The sequence below is a fragment of the Echiichthys vipera genome (genome assembly GCF_963691815.1).
Source record: "Echiichthys vipera genome assembly, chromosome: 5".
In the NCBI taxonomy this organism is placed as follows: Eukaryota; Metazoa; Chordata; class Actinopteri; order Perciformes; family Trachinidae; genus Echiichthys; species Echiichthys vipera.
Window position 1 is genome coordinate 9,981,936 of NC_139830.1, and position 14,480 is coordinate 9,996,415.

A 14,480-nucleotide genomic window follows, 5' to 3' on the forward strand; every position below is an offset into this window, starting at 1 on the left:
ACCAGCTGACTAAAAATGTATTGATATGGCAAAAAAAATTTAAAATAGTAATAAAAAGTAAAAGGGAAATCCTTGCTGTAAAAATAAAAACTTGTAATGGAGTTATAGGCCTATATTTAAAATACCCAACATTAAATGTTTGACCCCTTTTTTCAAGGACCCTAAACGGGCCAGAGAAGTTGCTTTAGGAAACCAAAGCCTGGCAGCCTATAGTGCTGGCCAGTGCTATTTCTGTCCATATATGCACTCAGCAGTGAGCTGGAGACTAACTTCACTGTCCCCTGCGCCGACAGACAGCTGAAGTTGCCAATCAGTCTGTGCGGTGCTGCGCCCCTAGGGGCCAACCCGACCAATCCTGCACTAATGAGGCCTGGAGACCAAAATAGCCTCAGCGGTGTGTGTGTGTGTGTGTGTCTGTGTTTGTGTGTGTGTGTGATCTCAGTGCTATGTCTCTCTAATAATAGAGGAGGCCGCCTGCTCCTTTAAGAGCCTACTTGTTGCATACTCTACAACATATATTGTAACAAAAATGGTTATCAAAGTATTTCTCGCCTCTTCATCGGGATCCACCGCGGTAAGCATTGAGCCCGTGTGCGACTGATTTCTCATTAGAGTCAACTTTGTAGCGACTCCTCGGAGCGATCAGGACTCTCACTCACCCCGATCCAAGAGCGCTAAACCTCGAAATGGATGTCACTCCTCGCCTTTGATTTCGCATGTAGGCTTTTGGCACGTTTAAGACTTGATGCATGTTTAGTGTGATGCTTCAGCAGAGCTTCAGAGCTTCAATCATCTCGCAAGTCTTTGTGATTCACATGCAGAGCTTTCTAGATCAGGGGCTCCCATAGATTTTCGTGTCACACGGACCCCGATATGGAGACGCTTCAGACCGCATAACCGGTGTCGGTGGAGGTTTTGCCCTGAAAATAAGCGATTGTGATCAGATACATCTTGAGTTTATTGTTTAAAACACTAAATGGAGTGATAACCCCAGCAGAAAGGTGTGGGTTCTTCTTTTAGATCTACTTTGGGCAAAGCTAGGTAAGCAGTTTGAACTAACCCAGGCATGGTGGGGTGGCCCAGTTGGCGAGCAGTGTTGTGTCACAGCATAAAGAGCTTTTATCCTCTGAGTGGATTCTGTTTGCATGTCCCAAGTTTGGCTTTCTTTAATCCAGTGTATCCTGGCTGGGAAAGATGCAAGGTCCTCATACTGGGTTTATAAATTAGTCCTTATATTTATGACTGAATGCACGAGTCTACTAATATCTGACAAAATCCAGATCCCAGTGTTTAGATTAGGACTGGGTCATACTTTGATATTAAATAATATACCGAGATATCGTGGTACACAATTGCTTCATTTGAAATTGATAACATCAAGCACCTATAGTAACTCAAATTCCTAAAAAGATCTGATGTGAAATATTTTGACATTACATTTTGCCCTAAAGTTGTGAATAAAATGAGAAAATACTCATTTGTTACATGTTAAATTCACACAGGGATATAAAAAAAGGTGTTTATTTAATATAGACGAGGCCTATTTATTTATTGAATTACAAGAGAACATGCTATATTGTGTTATACACTGGAGATAAAAAAATAGGGAACAAAGTATACTTTACTTATTCTGAAATATTGTTATTTTTTATTCTTCAGAATTTGATAGAATATCCTCTGTGGCTATACCACTGCTGTTCTAGCATGTGTGTTTTTTAAATAACCAAGGCACTTCAACAAAAACTTTTATTTTGTGAAAAAAAAACATTGAGCAAAGTTAGAGAACAGTGACCACTGTGTCAGAAGAGAAGATTTAAATTATGTTTTCTTGGGTCTGTAGGATTAAAAAAGGAATAGTAAGTGTAGAGACCACAGCTTTTGATGACTTCAGCACATCTGCGCCCACAGGACATCACTAGTTTCTCACACTGCTCTGGTTTTCTCTGGGTTTCTGAGCCATTACTTTGTCGCCAACTTCAAGAGATTCTCTATGGGGTTTAGATCTGGACTCTGACACTTCTTCATTCAAAGTAATGTCTAAGAAACCCACTACAGTTACTGAACTGTGGAAGAGACTGCAAGAAGAACGGACCAAGATCAAACCAGAGCAGTGTGGGAAACTAGTGATGTCCTGTGGGCGCAGATGTGCTGAAGTCATTCAAAGCAAGGACCTCTACACTTACTATTCATATGTGAATCCTATAGCCCCAAGAAAACATAATTTAAATCTTCTCTTCTGACACAGTGGGTACTCTTCTCTGATCTTACTCACTGTTTTTTTCCCACAAAATAAAGGTTTTTGTTGAGGTACAGCAGTGGTATAGCCACAGCAGATATTCTATGAAATATTGCACGATAAAAATACAATATTTCAGAATAAATCAAGTTTGAATTCTTTGGTTGATTTTGATCTCCAGTGTATATTGATATGAAATAACCTGTGTCAGGATAGATGATTTTGGCCATATTGCCAGCCCTAGTTTATATTAGCAGTTATTTTTATTTCATACTACTTTCTATTATTAGAATAATTGTTTGTTCAATTTCTCAAGAAAATAGTAAAAAATAGAAATAACATCTTCATATTGCATTACCTGTCAAACTAACTTCAAGGACTAATAAAATATCAAAATAGTTCATTTCAATTGATTGGTCGAGCCCTTGTATATGTGTTTATTTGGCCACACGGGATCAGGAAAGGGTACGACACAACCCAAGGTGACATATTTAAATGGTGCACACCTATTACACACTTATTATTCTGAAAGGAACACAAAAACACCACAATTTATACTCTTTTAAAGTTATATATTACAGCATTTTCCCCCACACGCTTTGCAGTCAGTGTTGATTTTCTTGAGGCTCATTTTTCTGCCTCAGATCAAGAAGAAGCAGCAAGATGTGGTCGGCTTCCTGGAGGCTCTTAAAGTGGACTACACTCAGCTGGACATCGCCTGCAACGAGGAGAACCGCATGTGGATGAGGGAGAATGTCCCCGAGGAGAAGAAGCCCGCCAACGGCATCCCCCTGCCCCCTCAGATCTTCAACGAGGAGGGCTACTGTGGGGTGCGTACACAGACACATTTTCACAGCTTAGAGTTGTTTTTATTAACCGGTGGTTGACTCCAGACTCCACTTTAAAATGTGCGAACCTCTGCAGATACACAATATACACTTTAATGTGGGCCATGAAACGCGTGGGCGAGCGTACGGAGAACCATCAAGTGTTATTGATAATCTTCTGTTCTGGTTAAAACACATAGAACGTGCTGTATCTGCTACACTGTGCAGACCTGCTGCACACATGATGAGGCACATGATGTGTAAGTATGAGTAGATGTCAGTGAATTGTTAAAGAACGGTTTTGTTTGTTTTCACGCAGGATTATGAAACATTCTTCGATGCCAAGGAGGACAACATGGTGTATGCCTTCCTAGGGCTGCCCCCTCCTCCTGGGTCAAAGGTCTGAACTATTTTCTGTTTTCTCACAAAAAACTTAAACACAAAAAAAAATCTAAATGTATTTGAATCTGCTGTATTGGGACAGAATTGTCTGTGTTTTTTGTTGTTATTATTTTTTTTTTGTTTAGTCAAAGAGGAAATGTATTGTCCGTTAGCATGTTGAAACCGTTAGTTGTAGCCGTTTAATAGTGAATTGAATAATGTATAATATAATAATATATTATATGACATCAGTCAGATAAACTGCTGAGACTTGGCTGCATGTCTCCTCATGAACATCTAGAGATTCATGGTCTCATCTATTTGACGGTTTACAGCAAAAAATGAGGGTGAAATGATCTTCTGACAGTCAAATTGTTATCATAACCGCGCTTTCACTACAGCTTCAATGTGTATATATGTAGATATGTCACAGACATAACACAATATAAATATTTACATTTAATTCAACTTTCTGTTTCCGTTTCAAATTTAAACACCTCTCGCGTTTTTTCTATCTAAAACAAATACGACATTTATAATGAAATTAAATAATACATTCTATTATGTTTGGCCACTTTCATAGGCAAACTCAATGTAGAACGGCAGGTAATGCCTCAGCAGCAACGTTGTCTGTGCGGACACAACGCACGTTCAAACTGCAGCAGTTTCAGGAAGCAAGCTGTCACGCACTGTGTGGTTGGGGGGGAAAAAAGTCAAAATCTCACTAAAGGCATTAAAGACTGTAAAGAATACCAGATACCATAACTTACATAATCATGTTGCCATGAATACTGTACCTGATGAAGCATAACTGTAATCTTAAACATGTTGAAATGGACACAATGGACCTTTATTATAAGAATACCATTTTGATTTAACAATCTTCAGAGTAGTTGTAACTTAAGAACGTAGAGGACGTATTGGCTGGTCATCTAAACCGCAAATTAAATTGATTCTGTATGATGCACCTTCTAATGAATTTCTTAGGAACAGTGTGAGTTGTTGTATTATTTTGTGCTTCTGCTGCTTTGAAAGCTATTTAACATCGGTCCCCACAACAGAATGAATGCAAAGTTCTGAACATTTTATCAGAAACAAACTGCATAAAGTTGAGTTTAATTTTGATAAGAAATGTTATTCTCGTTATTCACATAATATATGATTTCAGATCTCTTCTTCTACTCTTTATTAAGGAACTTTCTATAGTTTATTAGGGCATTTGCAGGAGCATTCAGAATTTGCAGCGTTCAAAGGTCAAATTCTGTTGTACTCTGTGCTATGATTGTCCTAAATGTGACTGGTAGATAGATAGATTATAGTTAAAGCGTCTCAATGATAATGACTTGATGCTATTTTTTAGTAGGTTCCCCTCTTTTATACTGTCTCTATGTGTAAAATTGTGAAAAAACATGAAAAATTGTAATGATGGAAGGATAAAAAATGAGTGATTGTACATATAAAGCTACCGTTGCTGCAATGCTATCATACATTTTCCAACACTAGCGACATTTTTAAAAATCCCTTTGAGACATGGCCCCTCCAAACGGACACAACCCCCCCCCCCCCTGGCTCATGGACTAACCTTAAACCTGAACATTTCATTGACACAGGAGGCAGAACACGCCGACGCGGCGCACATTGTGGAGAACGGGACTCATGCTGAGGAAACTAATGCAGAAGAGAACCATGATGACTCAATAGTAATGTCGTCGATACATCATTTCCCCCCTCGTGTTCCTTTTCACTGTGTCTCGACTTTTCCTTTCCATCCAGTGTAACTTCTGTCCATACCTGTCGACTTGAACCGACTCTTAATTTCCTCTCCTCCTCCCTCTCCCGGTCATCACATTGACTAATCTTTCTGTGTTCTGCATGAGTGAGATTCTCTAGTTCACGATAACACGATATACCCATTCGTCATCGTAACGCTGTCACATTGCATCACTGTGTTCGGACTGAAGCATCATGCTCCTACAATCCTGTCTACAGTTACTACTTTACACAGTGGAGTGTGTTTGATTTGCATTCTGAAATTTCGTGTTTTCTTTCATTACTGTGGTTTTGTTCAATACTTCCTTAAAAAAAAAGCATTTTGTGTCTTTGATACTTCTTCATTCCAGTGCCTTTAAAACAAATTTCCTCCCAAAAGAAAACCCTCAGTTTCATCCCTGTGCAGATTAGACACACTTTAGCCCAAATAACTCCGCTATTCACTTTCTACATTTAAGTCTTTAAAATGCTGCATCAATCATATTTAAACTGGAATCATTTTTTAAGTAATGTACATCCAGGATATGAGCAAACATTGCTCAATAAGCAAGATTGTAACTGAAGATTTTGTGGATATTATGGTTAGCTAAAAAAGACTGATGAGTTCTGCTCAGTTGAACCTTTCATCTGCTTTTTTGCTGTCCCACAGTTTAACGCACTGCTGCAGGAGCAAAGTGCAAACTAAGTTCATTTTTTGGTGCATTTTCTTTCCAGCAGGAGTTCAGTTGACCAGGTGCTTTTTCCTTTTCTGCTCAACACTTGGAAAAACACTTATTTGTTGAGAGTTAGCTGGGAAATGATCCACTCTCATGTCTGTAAGGTAAATGCGGAGCTACCCATCCAAATATAATCAAATCTGACCTACCAGCACCTCTTGGGCTCTCTAATTAACATGCTATATTTAGTTTGTAATAATCTTGCACATACAAGACTATTGAGCTATTCCTTTACGGCCATGATTGAGCCTCACTCTATCATTCCAAACTTGATTCTTATAAAGGAAGTACTGACCCCGTCTCTACATTTTTAACTGCTACTACTTCTTCCCCTCCTCCACTTTGTTCCCAGGATTGACTAACGCCGACCATTTAAGGTTTTCAACCTCTCCAGCTGATGAGAAGACCGTCTTTATGCTGTTGAGGCAGTGCTTGAACAATTAAATGCCATTAATATGCATTCTTTTTCATCACATCATTTGTTTTCACCTCGCAATAAGGAGGTTCCAGTGGAGGCACGCAATGGGGATGCACACGGAGAGGAGGAGCAGGCGGCTGCTGAGGAGGAAGGTGAGGGTGGCGAGGAGGAGGAGGAGGTAGCAGAAGGAGAGACTGCCGATGATGAAGCCATGGAAGGAGAAACAGCAGAAGACGAGGCCCTCGCAGAGGAGGAGGAGGAGGAGGCAGTGGAGGAAACGGACGAGGTCACAGAAGACACAGTAAATGCCCCTCAACTACAATCCTACCTCCCGTAGTTTTCGCCTCTCCCTCCATCCTTTTGAATGTTTTGAACTGAATGTCTCCTCCACCTTCCCATCATTCCTGGAATGCTGCTTTTCCTTCCCTCAGCATCTCCACTGTCCCCTTTAATGTCGTCCTTTTCTCCCAAATTAAGGGTTTGCTTCCTTTTTTAAGTGCCTGTCTTCCTCGTGCTGCATCTCCTCGTCGAGTCTCTCTCTGGATTCAGTTTTTCCTTAACCACAAATGTGTAACATTCCTGTTCACAGTTAATTCAGCAAAATTGGACATTTAACCTCTTCACTGTTTTTCTTTTCCAAGGATTCTTTTGTGTTTTTGTCATTTCCCTCCGTGTGTGTTTGTATTTTCACGATAACACTGTTCCCATTTGTTTTCCCCTTACACATTTCACTGCATATCCAGTCACTATTAACTGTCCTGGTCAAGGCGTTTCCCACAAACACCCCACTTTGTCTGTTTCAATAAGCCTGATCTGTGGATGCTGTTGTGTTTCAGTATGAATACACAGTATGTGTTATGTGTGCGGATTTGTACATCTCTAATACGATTTTATCTCTTCTGTTAGCAGGCCCACGCAGAGGAGGAAGAAGAGCAGGTAGGTGGACCAAAAGTTCATGAACACACTGATATGTGCTTGCCAGTCATCTGAAAATGTCTAAAATAAAGAGTACTAACAGGAGCTGAACTTGTAGGGTGCCTGTTCATCTGATTGCTGGATTAATAATAATGTAAAACAAATATCAAGGTGCTGTTTGATAGTTCAAAGTAGAGGTTATCTGCCAGTCTCTGCCATCAACGAGGCAGTTTCATCCAGAGAAATGCTGCTTACTGGATATTTTCTCTTTTCCGACCATTCTCTGTAAACCTTAGAAATGGTTGTGCGTGAAAATCCCAGTAGATCCTATACCACGATCAAATTTAAATCACCTTTCTTCCCCCATTCTGATGCTTGGTTTAAACGTCAGGAGATCGTCTTAAACCATGTCCTAATGCCTAAATGGTGTTGAGTTGCTGCCACGTGATTGGCTGATTAGATATTTGCGTTAAGCAGTTGAACAGGCGTACCTAATAAAGTGGCCGGTGAGTGTATATGCCCGGGGAATGTTTTTTTTTTTATTCTCCACCTTCTTACTGGCTGCATGTAAGAATTTGCATGGTTCGGCAGTTTGTGTTCCAGTCCAATTCACATCACTGTATATGCATCAGGTTCAGAGGTCCTTCTGCTGGTCTTCACACCAGTCTTGCTCCTCATGCATGCACCGTATGCCATTTGACCCCCTTTTTCTTGCCCTTTTGTCCATCTCTTGGTTTGCTCCCTCCAGGAGGAAGAGGATTTGCAGTCAGAGGTAACTGTGCGTCGGTGATCGTCTCTTTCTGCGGCTCCTCCGTATAGTCATCAGCAGTGTGGGTTTGATGGGGGCAGATATCAGGGAAGGCTGCTCTGGTTGGGGGGTGGGGCGGGGGTTTTGGTCTGCTGTTCCCACTCATCCGTAAACTCTTTAATCTGCTCACTTCACCTTTCTCTCCCCCTCTGTCTGCTCTTGTTTCATCACCTTACTTGTTTTCCCCCTCTCTTTCTGCTAACATTCTGTACCTCATTTCTTCCCAGTTTCTGTAGCTGCTTCCTGACAACCTCAACCATCCCCATATAGTTTCCATTTTTAAATCCGAGGACTTTTCTGTTGCGCATATGCTTTTTTGCTCCCCACACAGCCTGCTGACCTGCTATCTGTTATTTACTTCTAGGAGGAAGAAGAGCTACGACAGCTTGAGGTAGATTCATGTGATATATTTTTTAACCTGCCCATGATAGCCTTCCTCAGTTTTCTTTCTTGCTTCCTTTTGCCACCTCCTTGTTCATCAAACATTCCTTAAAAATGTCTTTCCACTACTTCACTAGTAGACTTTTCCCCACCAAGGAGTAAAGAGTCAGAATAAAGTACGAGATTAAGGACAACACTGTCGGTCATACCAAGAGGTTGTGCTCGTAACCTCAAGTGTGTATTTGTTTCTATCCACTCACACGTGCAGTGAGGATTTAAAGTATGACCTCCAGTGCTTGTCTTAAGGATACCCCCAGTATAAGAATCACTTTTAGAGAGATAATGTATTATACTGAATAATGTAAAGTCCCTTTACTTACACACTTTAGTTTGATACTGCATCCTAGTATGTGTGCAGTGAATTTACACTACGTTCTCAAGGGTTTACCCTCTTCTGCATCCCTGTTTGCATTCAAACAAGCTCACACACACACACACACACACACACACACACACACACACACACACACACACACAAAGGTGATTTTAGAGTCTGTTGGGGCCCTAGGCAAAAATTCACAGGGGCCCATTGAACCAGCATTTATTACCATTATGTTATAAATAATCTGACCCCAACAAAAAAAAATGCAAAATGTAAATATTTTTTATATTTCAAAAGTGCACATTTTTGTTGTTTTCAAAGTTAGTTAATTTCAAAAATATCACTATAAACTTTAAATAAAAAAGTTGCAATCCAAACAAATTAATATGAAAAACAATAAATAACAGAAAAAACTGCAAACTTTGCGTATTGTCACTGCTTTAGTTTAAAGTTTGTCAGCCCTTGAGGCAACCCCTACTGGCCTGGGGCCCCAAGCAGTTGCCTACCTTGCCTGCTGGCAAGCAGCGCCTCTGCACACACATCTGAACATGCACTTACACACGGAAACGCGTCCCTCTTACTTCTTCAAAGTCACGTTTTTGACCCATGCACGCTTACATTGTCTGTTTTTATTTACTCACTAAAATCTCTCTGAACAGCGTCCTCCTGTTCTCTAGATGAGCGAATATTGATTCACTCATCTGGCCTTCAGTTATTACAGCAGTGAGTGCTTTGTGGACTTTGCACATATAGGAAGAACCTCAGCTTTTTATACCAAACCTATGCTCACACAGTTTCTCACAGTGCATATTAAGGTATGAGAAGTTTCTCCATTAAGGCTTGTCCGTGATCAGCTCAGCAACTTTTCTCACAGCATTGCGTTTAACTCGGGGTTAAGCTCCCTAAAGAGTTCACACTTAACCAAAATGTCCCTGTTTTAAGTGCTGTGTGAAAAGAGCTCTGCTTCTCTGAGACATTCCAGCCTCTGCCTGATGTTCGCTGCTTTGCTTTGCTTCGCCTTCTTTCCTCTCTACCTTTCCATCTCTTTGGTTCTTGTCCCACCTCTCTTGCAGGAGCATGACGAACAAGGCAGTGAGGTAGTTTCTGTGGTTTGTGGTGTCTTGTATTTTTTAGGCTTCATAGACTATAGAGGTTTCCACTTACTTCCTCTTTCCTTTGTCTGTCTCTCTCTGTGTGCTGCATGGTCTTGTCCGTTATTTCCATGGAGATGCCTGATGGTGTGCAGCATGATAATATGACTATATTTGAGTTGAACCGTAGGTGGATTTTGTGTGGTAACAAAAGTCCATATATGGACCACGCGTACCGAGTTTATCTTCTTTCCTTCTTGGTGACATTCACACACATGCTTTCATCTTCTATAGGAAGAAGAAGAGGCTGAAGCACAAGAGGTATATACGTGCATGGCTGGTGCAGTGTGCATTAGATTGAGATTTTTTATGCATTGTATGATTGCACACAAAGACTTTATGTACAGGTGTATGCAAACATTTCGACTCGTCGTGTGTCATGCGGCCCAGTGCACATTACTGTGTCCAGCTCTGATTTTCACTGATATTTGTTGTCCAGTGTTATAGTGCACATGAAAGAACATCTGTTCCGGCATGTTCTCTGACTCTGCCAGGACATCTTTACTTTTTCGTTTTGATGCCTCGAGAACAGGTGGAAAGTTTTGTTGTGTTGACCAACTCTGCCTGTGTGCACACGAGCATGACTTGGACATGTTTGGTTATGTCTTACAGAGAGGGGACGCTCTGACCCGACAGCGGGGACATGTCTTTTTCCATATTCTTTTTTAAGAAGTCATGCCTTGTGTTTCTTTTTGCCAAGAGTACTTTGAAACAAAGTGGATGTGATGCTGGATCTTGTTGTTTTGCAACACTAGGAGGAGAAAAAAAATAAATATATTTTTTAGCTACATCTGTGGGAGGATTAGGAGACAATGGGCCCCTGGGCACAGACATGCAAAGGGCCCCACCGTCTTTCCTACAGAGGAGCAAGACACAAGACTTTGTGGTGCTTTTTCCTCCTTTTTGTTGTTGATGGTAGTTTAGTTTTTTTGTGGTCATTTTGTGGTCTTGTTGTGTCTCTTAGGGGTCTTGTTGCATCTCTATGGTAATTTTGTGTATGTGGTAATTGTATGGTCTAGTTGTCTCTCTTTGTGGTCATTTTGCATCTCTTTGTGGTCGGTATGTCTCTCTTTGAGTGACATTTTTCAGACATGTTGGACCCCTGGACATGTGCCCAGAAGACCCATGCAGTAATCTTTCCATGGTTACATCAGATTACCCACTGGATTATGAACTGCTCCCTAATTTGTTTCCAGGCCGATCTGTTTGAGTGATAGTGTTTGGCACCTAATCTCTTACGACAGGAATGAATCAAGTGATCGTGGCATCTAATTATAGATAATGATGTCGGCTCTTTGTCCCTTAGTGAGGGTGTTGTTTGCTGCAAGAAGGCAGTCATCAAACTGTACCAACAAGGAGCAGTTCTCAGCTACTGCAGCTGAGTGATTACACTCAGAGGCATATGACTGAGTATACAGGGGCACATAAAGATACTAGAATGAGCGGCTGTGGATGCGTGGAGCCATAGAGAATGAGTAAATGTACAGGGTCGAGAACTTTGTGTTACACACCTGATTAAACTTCAACAAAATGTATACCGACTTAAAAACCTCATCTTATATGGCGCACCGTCTTAAGCACCACTCTTTTCTCACTTAGGTCATCTCAGGATATACAGACTCTGCGGGTCATTAGTCCCTTTAGTTTCTCTCGTCCCTGCTGTCGCTGCCACCGACTGCACCCTTCTCAAGTTACTTCTCCATTTATAACCCACCCTCATTACAGACACTAACATGCAAAGTCCTCTCACCTTCCTGTCAGTCGGACCATGACTTCACACAACCCCCTTCTTTTCTTTCTTTTTTAACGTGTCAAAGGATGAAGAAGAAGAGGAGGACTTGGAAGAAACACAGGTAGTGTTACAGCAATGAGTAAAACACAACCTGTGCTGGTCAGTCATGCCTGCAGAAAATCTTATTTCACTCTTTTTTTAAAAAGATGGATGGTGTGCGACACAAATACACTCTAGAAGAACAGCTTGATAATTCGGACCCAGTAATCACAGATTTTATTTGGGTGGAAAGCAATAAGAGACAAGAGAGTTGTTGTTTTTTTTAAAGAAGAGAGGAAAGCTGTTGGCTTTTTTATACCATCTGTCAGAGGAATAATCGTTGCTTTTTATTTGTGCAACAAACTAAGCAGATCAAACTGTAATCTTTTTTTCTCGACTCCACTAAGTCTAAAGCCCCTCCCGAATGATCTGACCCGGGTCACTGAGACAAAGGCACTGAAACAACACAACACAGGCTGCACCAATTTGTACCAATTTATTTGATTTCTGGAACACTTAAGACGCAATAATCAAATAACAATTCTACAGAAAGCAACTCAAAACATAAAGAATTTTGAGGATATTTTACATCTGCCATCTTTCATTGTTTTCCTTGCAATTATTTGTTATTAAAATATAATTGTATGTCTTTGACAGGAGGAAGAGGCTGAGTAGTTAAAGCCAGGCGAAGTCATTGATGTTGACCTACTACTATCCAGGTAAAACACTAGACTTTAACCACTGCTTTGTGTCAGTGCCTTTGCTTTACCACTGGAGGGCAGTAAAACATAATGTGAATTGGTAGCAAACATTACCACAGCATGACTAGGTCCCCTTGGTGTTGCTTTTATATTTGGCATTTATGTAACCAGATTAATTAAACTGCTTTTGTGACCCTGCTATCGAATCAAAGGCCTCCGAATAATGAAAGACAATTACTCAACCTCTCTGCTTTATCTACATGGTATATTGCAGCTATAAAGCGGCCTTATATCATTTACAGCAATGTAATTTTTTTGCCTTTACATATAAGATACATAAATCTCACATATTAACGCAAATACTCTCCTTGCTTGACCTTGGTGTTTGCATGGAGTTGTCTTTTGTTTGCACTTTGAGATGTTCAGTCAGGGGAACCAAAAGTGAGCACACACAATGCCTAGGGATCATCTGGAGCCATAACAAAGACACCCCACTATTTTTTTTTTTTTTGTCCCTCTGAGGAAGTGGCGCTGATGATGATGGTGATAATGATAATATTTAATCCTAATCTTCAAAGCATGTCTTTTAGTCCTTCTCTGCGTGTCAGGCCTCTTCGACCCGCTGCATTAAAGCCAGAGAAAGCGTTGGAGAAATGGCAATGCTTGTCTCCCTCCTCCGTCAGCTGTCTCCCAACCCCTGCAAGCCCCTGTCATGGCCTGTTAGAGGAAGCTGCTAAGTGAGCTTCAGATGTGCCTCCGGAGGAGCGGGCACGCTGGGTGGCACAGGCGTAGCGGTGATGGTGGCTGAGACAACTTGGTATTGTGTGACCTGTTTTTTTCCCTGTTCGCCTTGCGTTTCAGCCTGAAGGAGCCTCCTGCTACATCTCTCCCTGATGCTTGACCCCCTCCACCCCTCCCCAACACCACACTGGACCCTACTGGAAACTATCTCCCTCCACCCCTCCCCAACGCCACACTGGACCCCACTGGAAACTATCGCGCTTGAAGGCGCCATCCAAACTGAAAAGTCCTAACCCACATTTGCCCCTATCCCCTTCCCCTTTTGACTGCAATGTTGACTTAATTTTTATATTTTGCGTTCAGAAACGTACTCTAATGAAAATGCGCAGAGTAGCCTAGTGGTGTCGGTATGTTTTTAATGAGTAGCTTTTGTAAAATGCAAAACGGTTATTTTGTTAAACTCAAACATATTTCTCATGTTTTACTTTTAAAAATTCTAGTTTTCTAACACAGAGGCAGTGCCCTTTTCAAAAAAAGGTTACCTTGGCATACCTTAGCTCGTGGCCTACTTCAGATTCAAACTCACTGCTCTAGTGTGTTCTGCTCCTTCAACAGTAGTTTTACCAATGTCGTGCCTTGATGACTCCTATCGAGTGAATGTATGAATGCAAAGTAAGACTTCTAATGGCCACATGAGAAAAACAAATGCGCACATGCTGCAAAACTGCAAACTACTTCACCACCACTATAATTATTTCTGCCAATACTGCTGTCTAATCAATGCACTTTGTAGAATGAAGAGTGAAACATGTGACTAAGACCTGGATGCAATGGAAAATGCAATAAAGTGGATTGGTAAAAAAACAAAAAAAACATCTCCGTTATTTTATTACTTTTTTAATTTTAAACTCTTGTTGACATATTTATAGACAAGTGGACCATTGTGCAGTGTGAGCAGCACAAGGAAAAACAGGATGTCATTGCCTTGTTCAAAGAGATCCTGGGAAAAGGGGAGGGGGACATATGATACCATAGAAATATATTTTAGAAAGGCCCTGTAAGTACTTTACAATACCATGTCAGTGTTGTACCATGCTAAATATACAACAGGCTGTTATCTACACAGGACCGCTACAGTAACCAAGAATAAGAAGGAATTTAACTCTGTTTAAATAAAGTCACTGAACAGAAATAAGACGTGGCGTGCAGCTTACTGGCATGCTCCTCATTTTTAAAATGATAAAAAGAAAATACAATATAAGGCTTTACCAGCCAAAAGGTC

The 14,480-nt window shown here is 40.9% G+C and overlaps 1 protein-coding gene across 10 annotated transcripts; it reads left to right on the forward strand.

Annotated features, from left to right (window-relative positions):
* The first annotated feature begins 420 nt into the window (after positions 1-420).
* Positions 421-14,055, forward strand: sh3bgr (SH3 domain binding glutamate-rich protein). 10 transcript variants are annotated; one of them, XM_083914463.1, is made up of 10 exons: positions 421-574; positions 2,881-3,066; positions 3,383-3,463; positions 5,055-5,144; positions 6,431-6,649; positions 7,255-7,284; positions 10,220-10,246; positions 11,803-11,838; positions 12,414-12,475; positions 13,319-14,055. In XM_083914463.1, exons 1-9 carry the CDS (start codon positions 530-532, stop codon positions 12,429-12,431), a joined length of 732 nt encoding a protein of 243 aa, XP_083770589.1. In that variant the 5' UTR covers positions 421-529; the 3' UTR covers positions 12,432-12,475; positions 13,319-14,055. The 10 variants fall into 10 exon arrangements, with proteins under 10 accessions (XP_083770589.1, XP_083770591.1, XP_083770592.1 ...); XM_083914465.1 differs by having other exon boundaries at positions 7,258-7,284; XM_083914466.1 differs by lacking the exon at positions 11,803-11,838.
* Positions 14,056-14,480: the final 425 nt, after the last annotated feature.

Bases quoted from the DNA above. Each gene is read 5' to 3' on its own strand.
- sh3bgr (XM_083914463.1), top strand. From the start codon at position 530: ATGGTTATCAAAGTATTTCTCGCCTCTTCATCGGGATCCACCGCG. The intron at 6,650-7,254 runs GTAAATGCCCCT...CTCTTCTGTTAG, and splicing joins ACGAGGTCACAGAAGACACA to CAGGCCCACGCAGAGGAGGA. The intron at 10,247-11,802 runs GTATATACGTGC...AACGTGTCAAAG, and splicing joins AAGAGGCTGAAGCACAAGAG to GATGAAGAAGAAGAGGAGGA.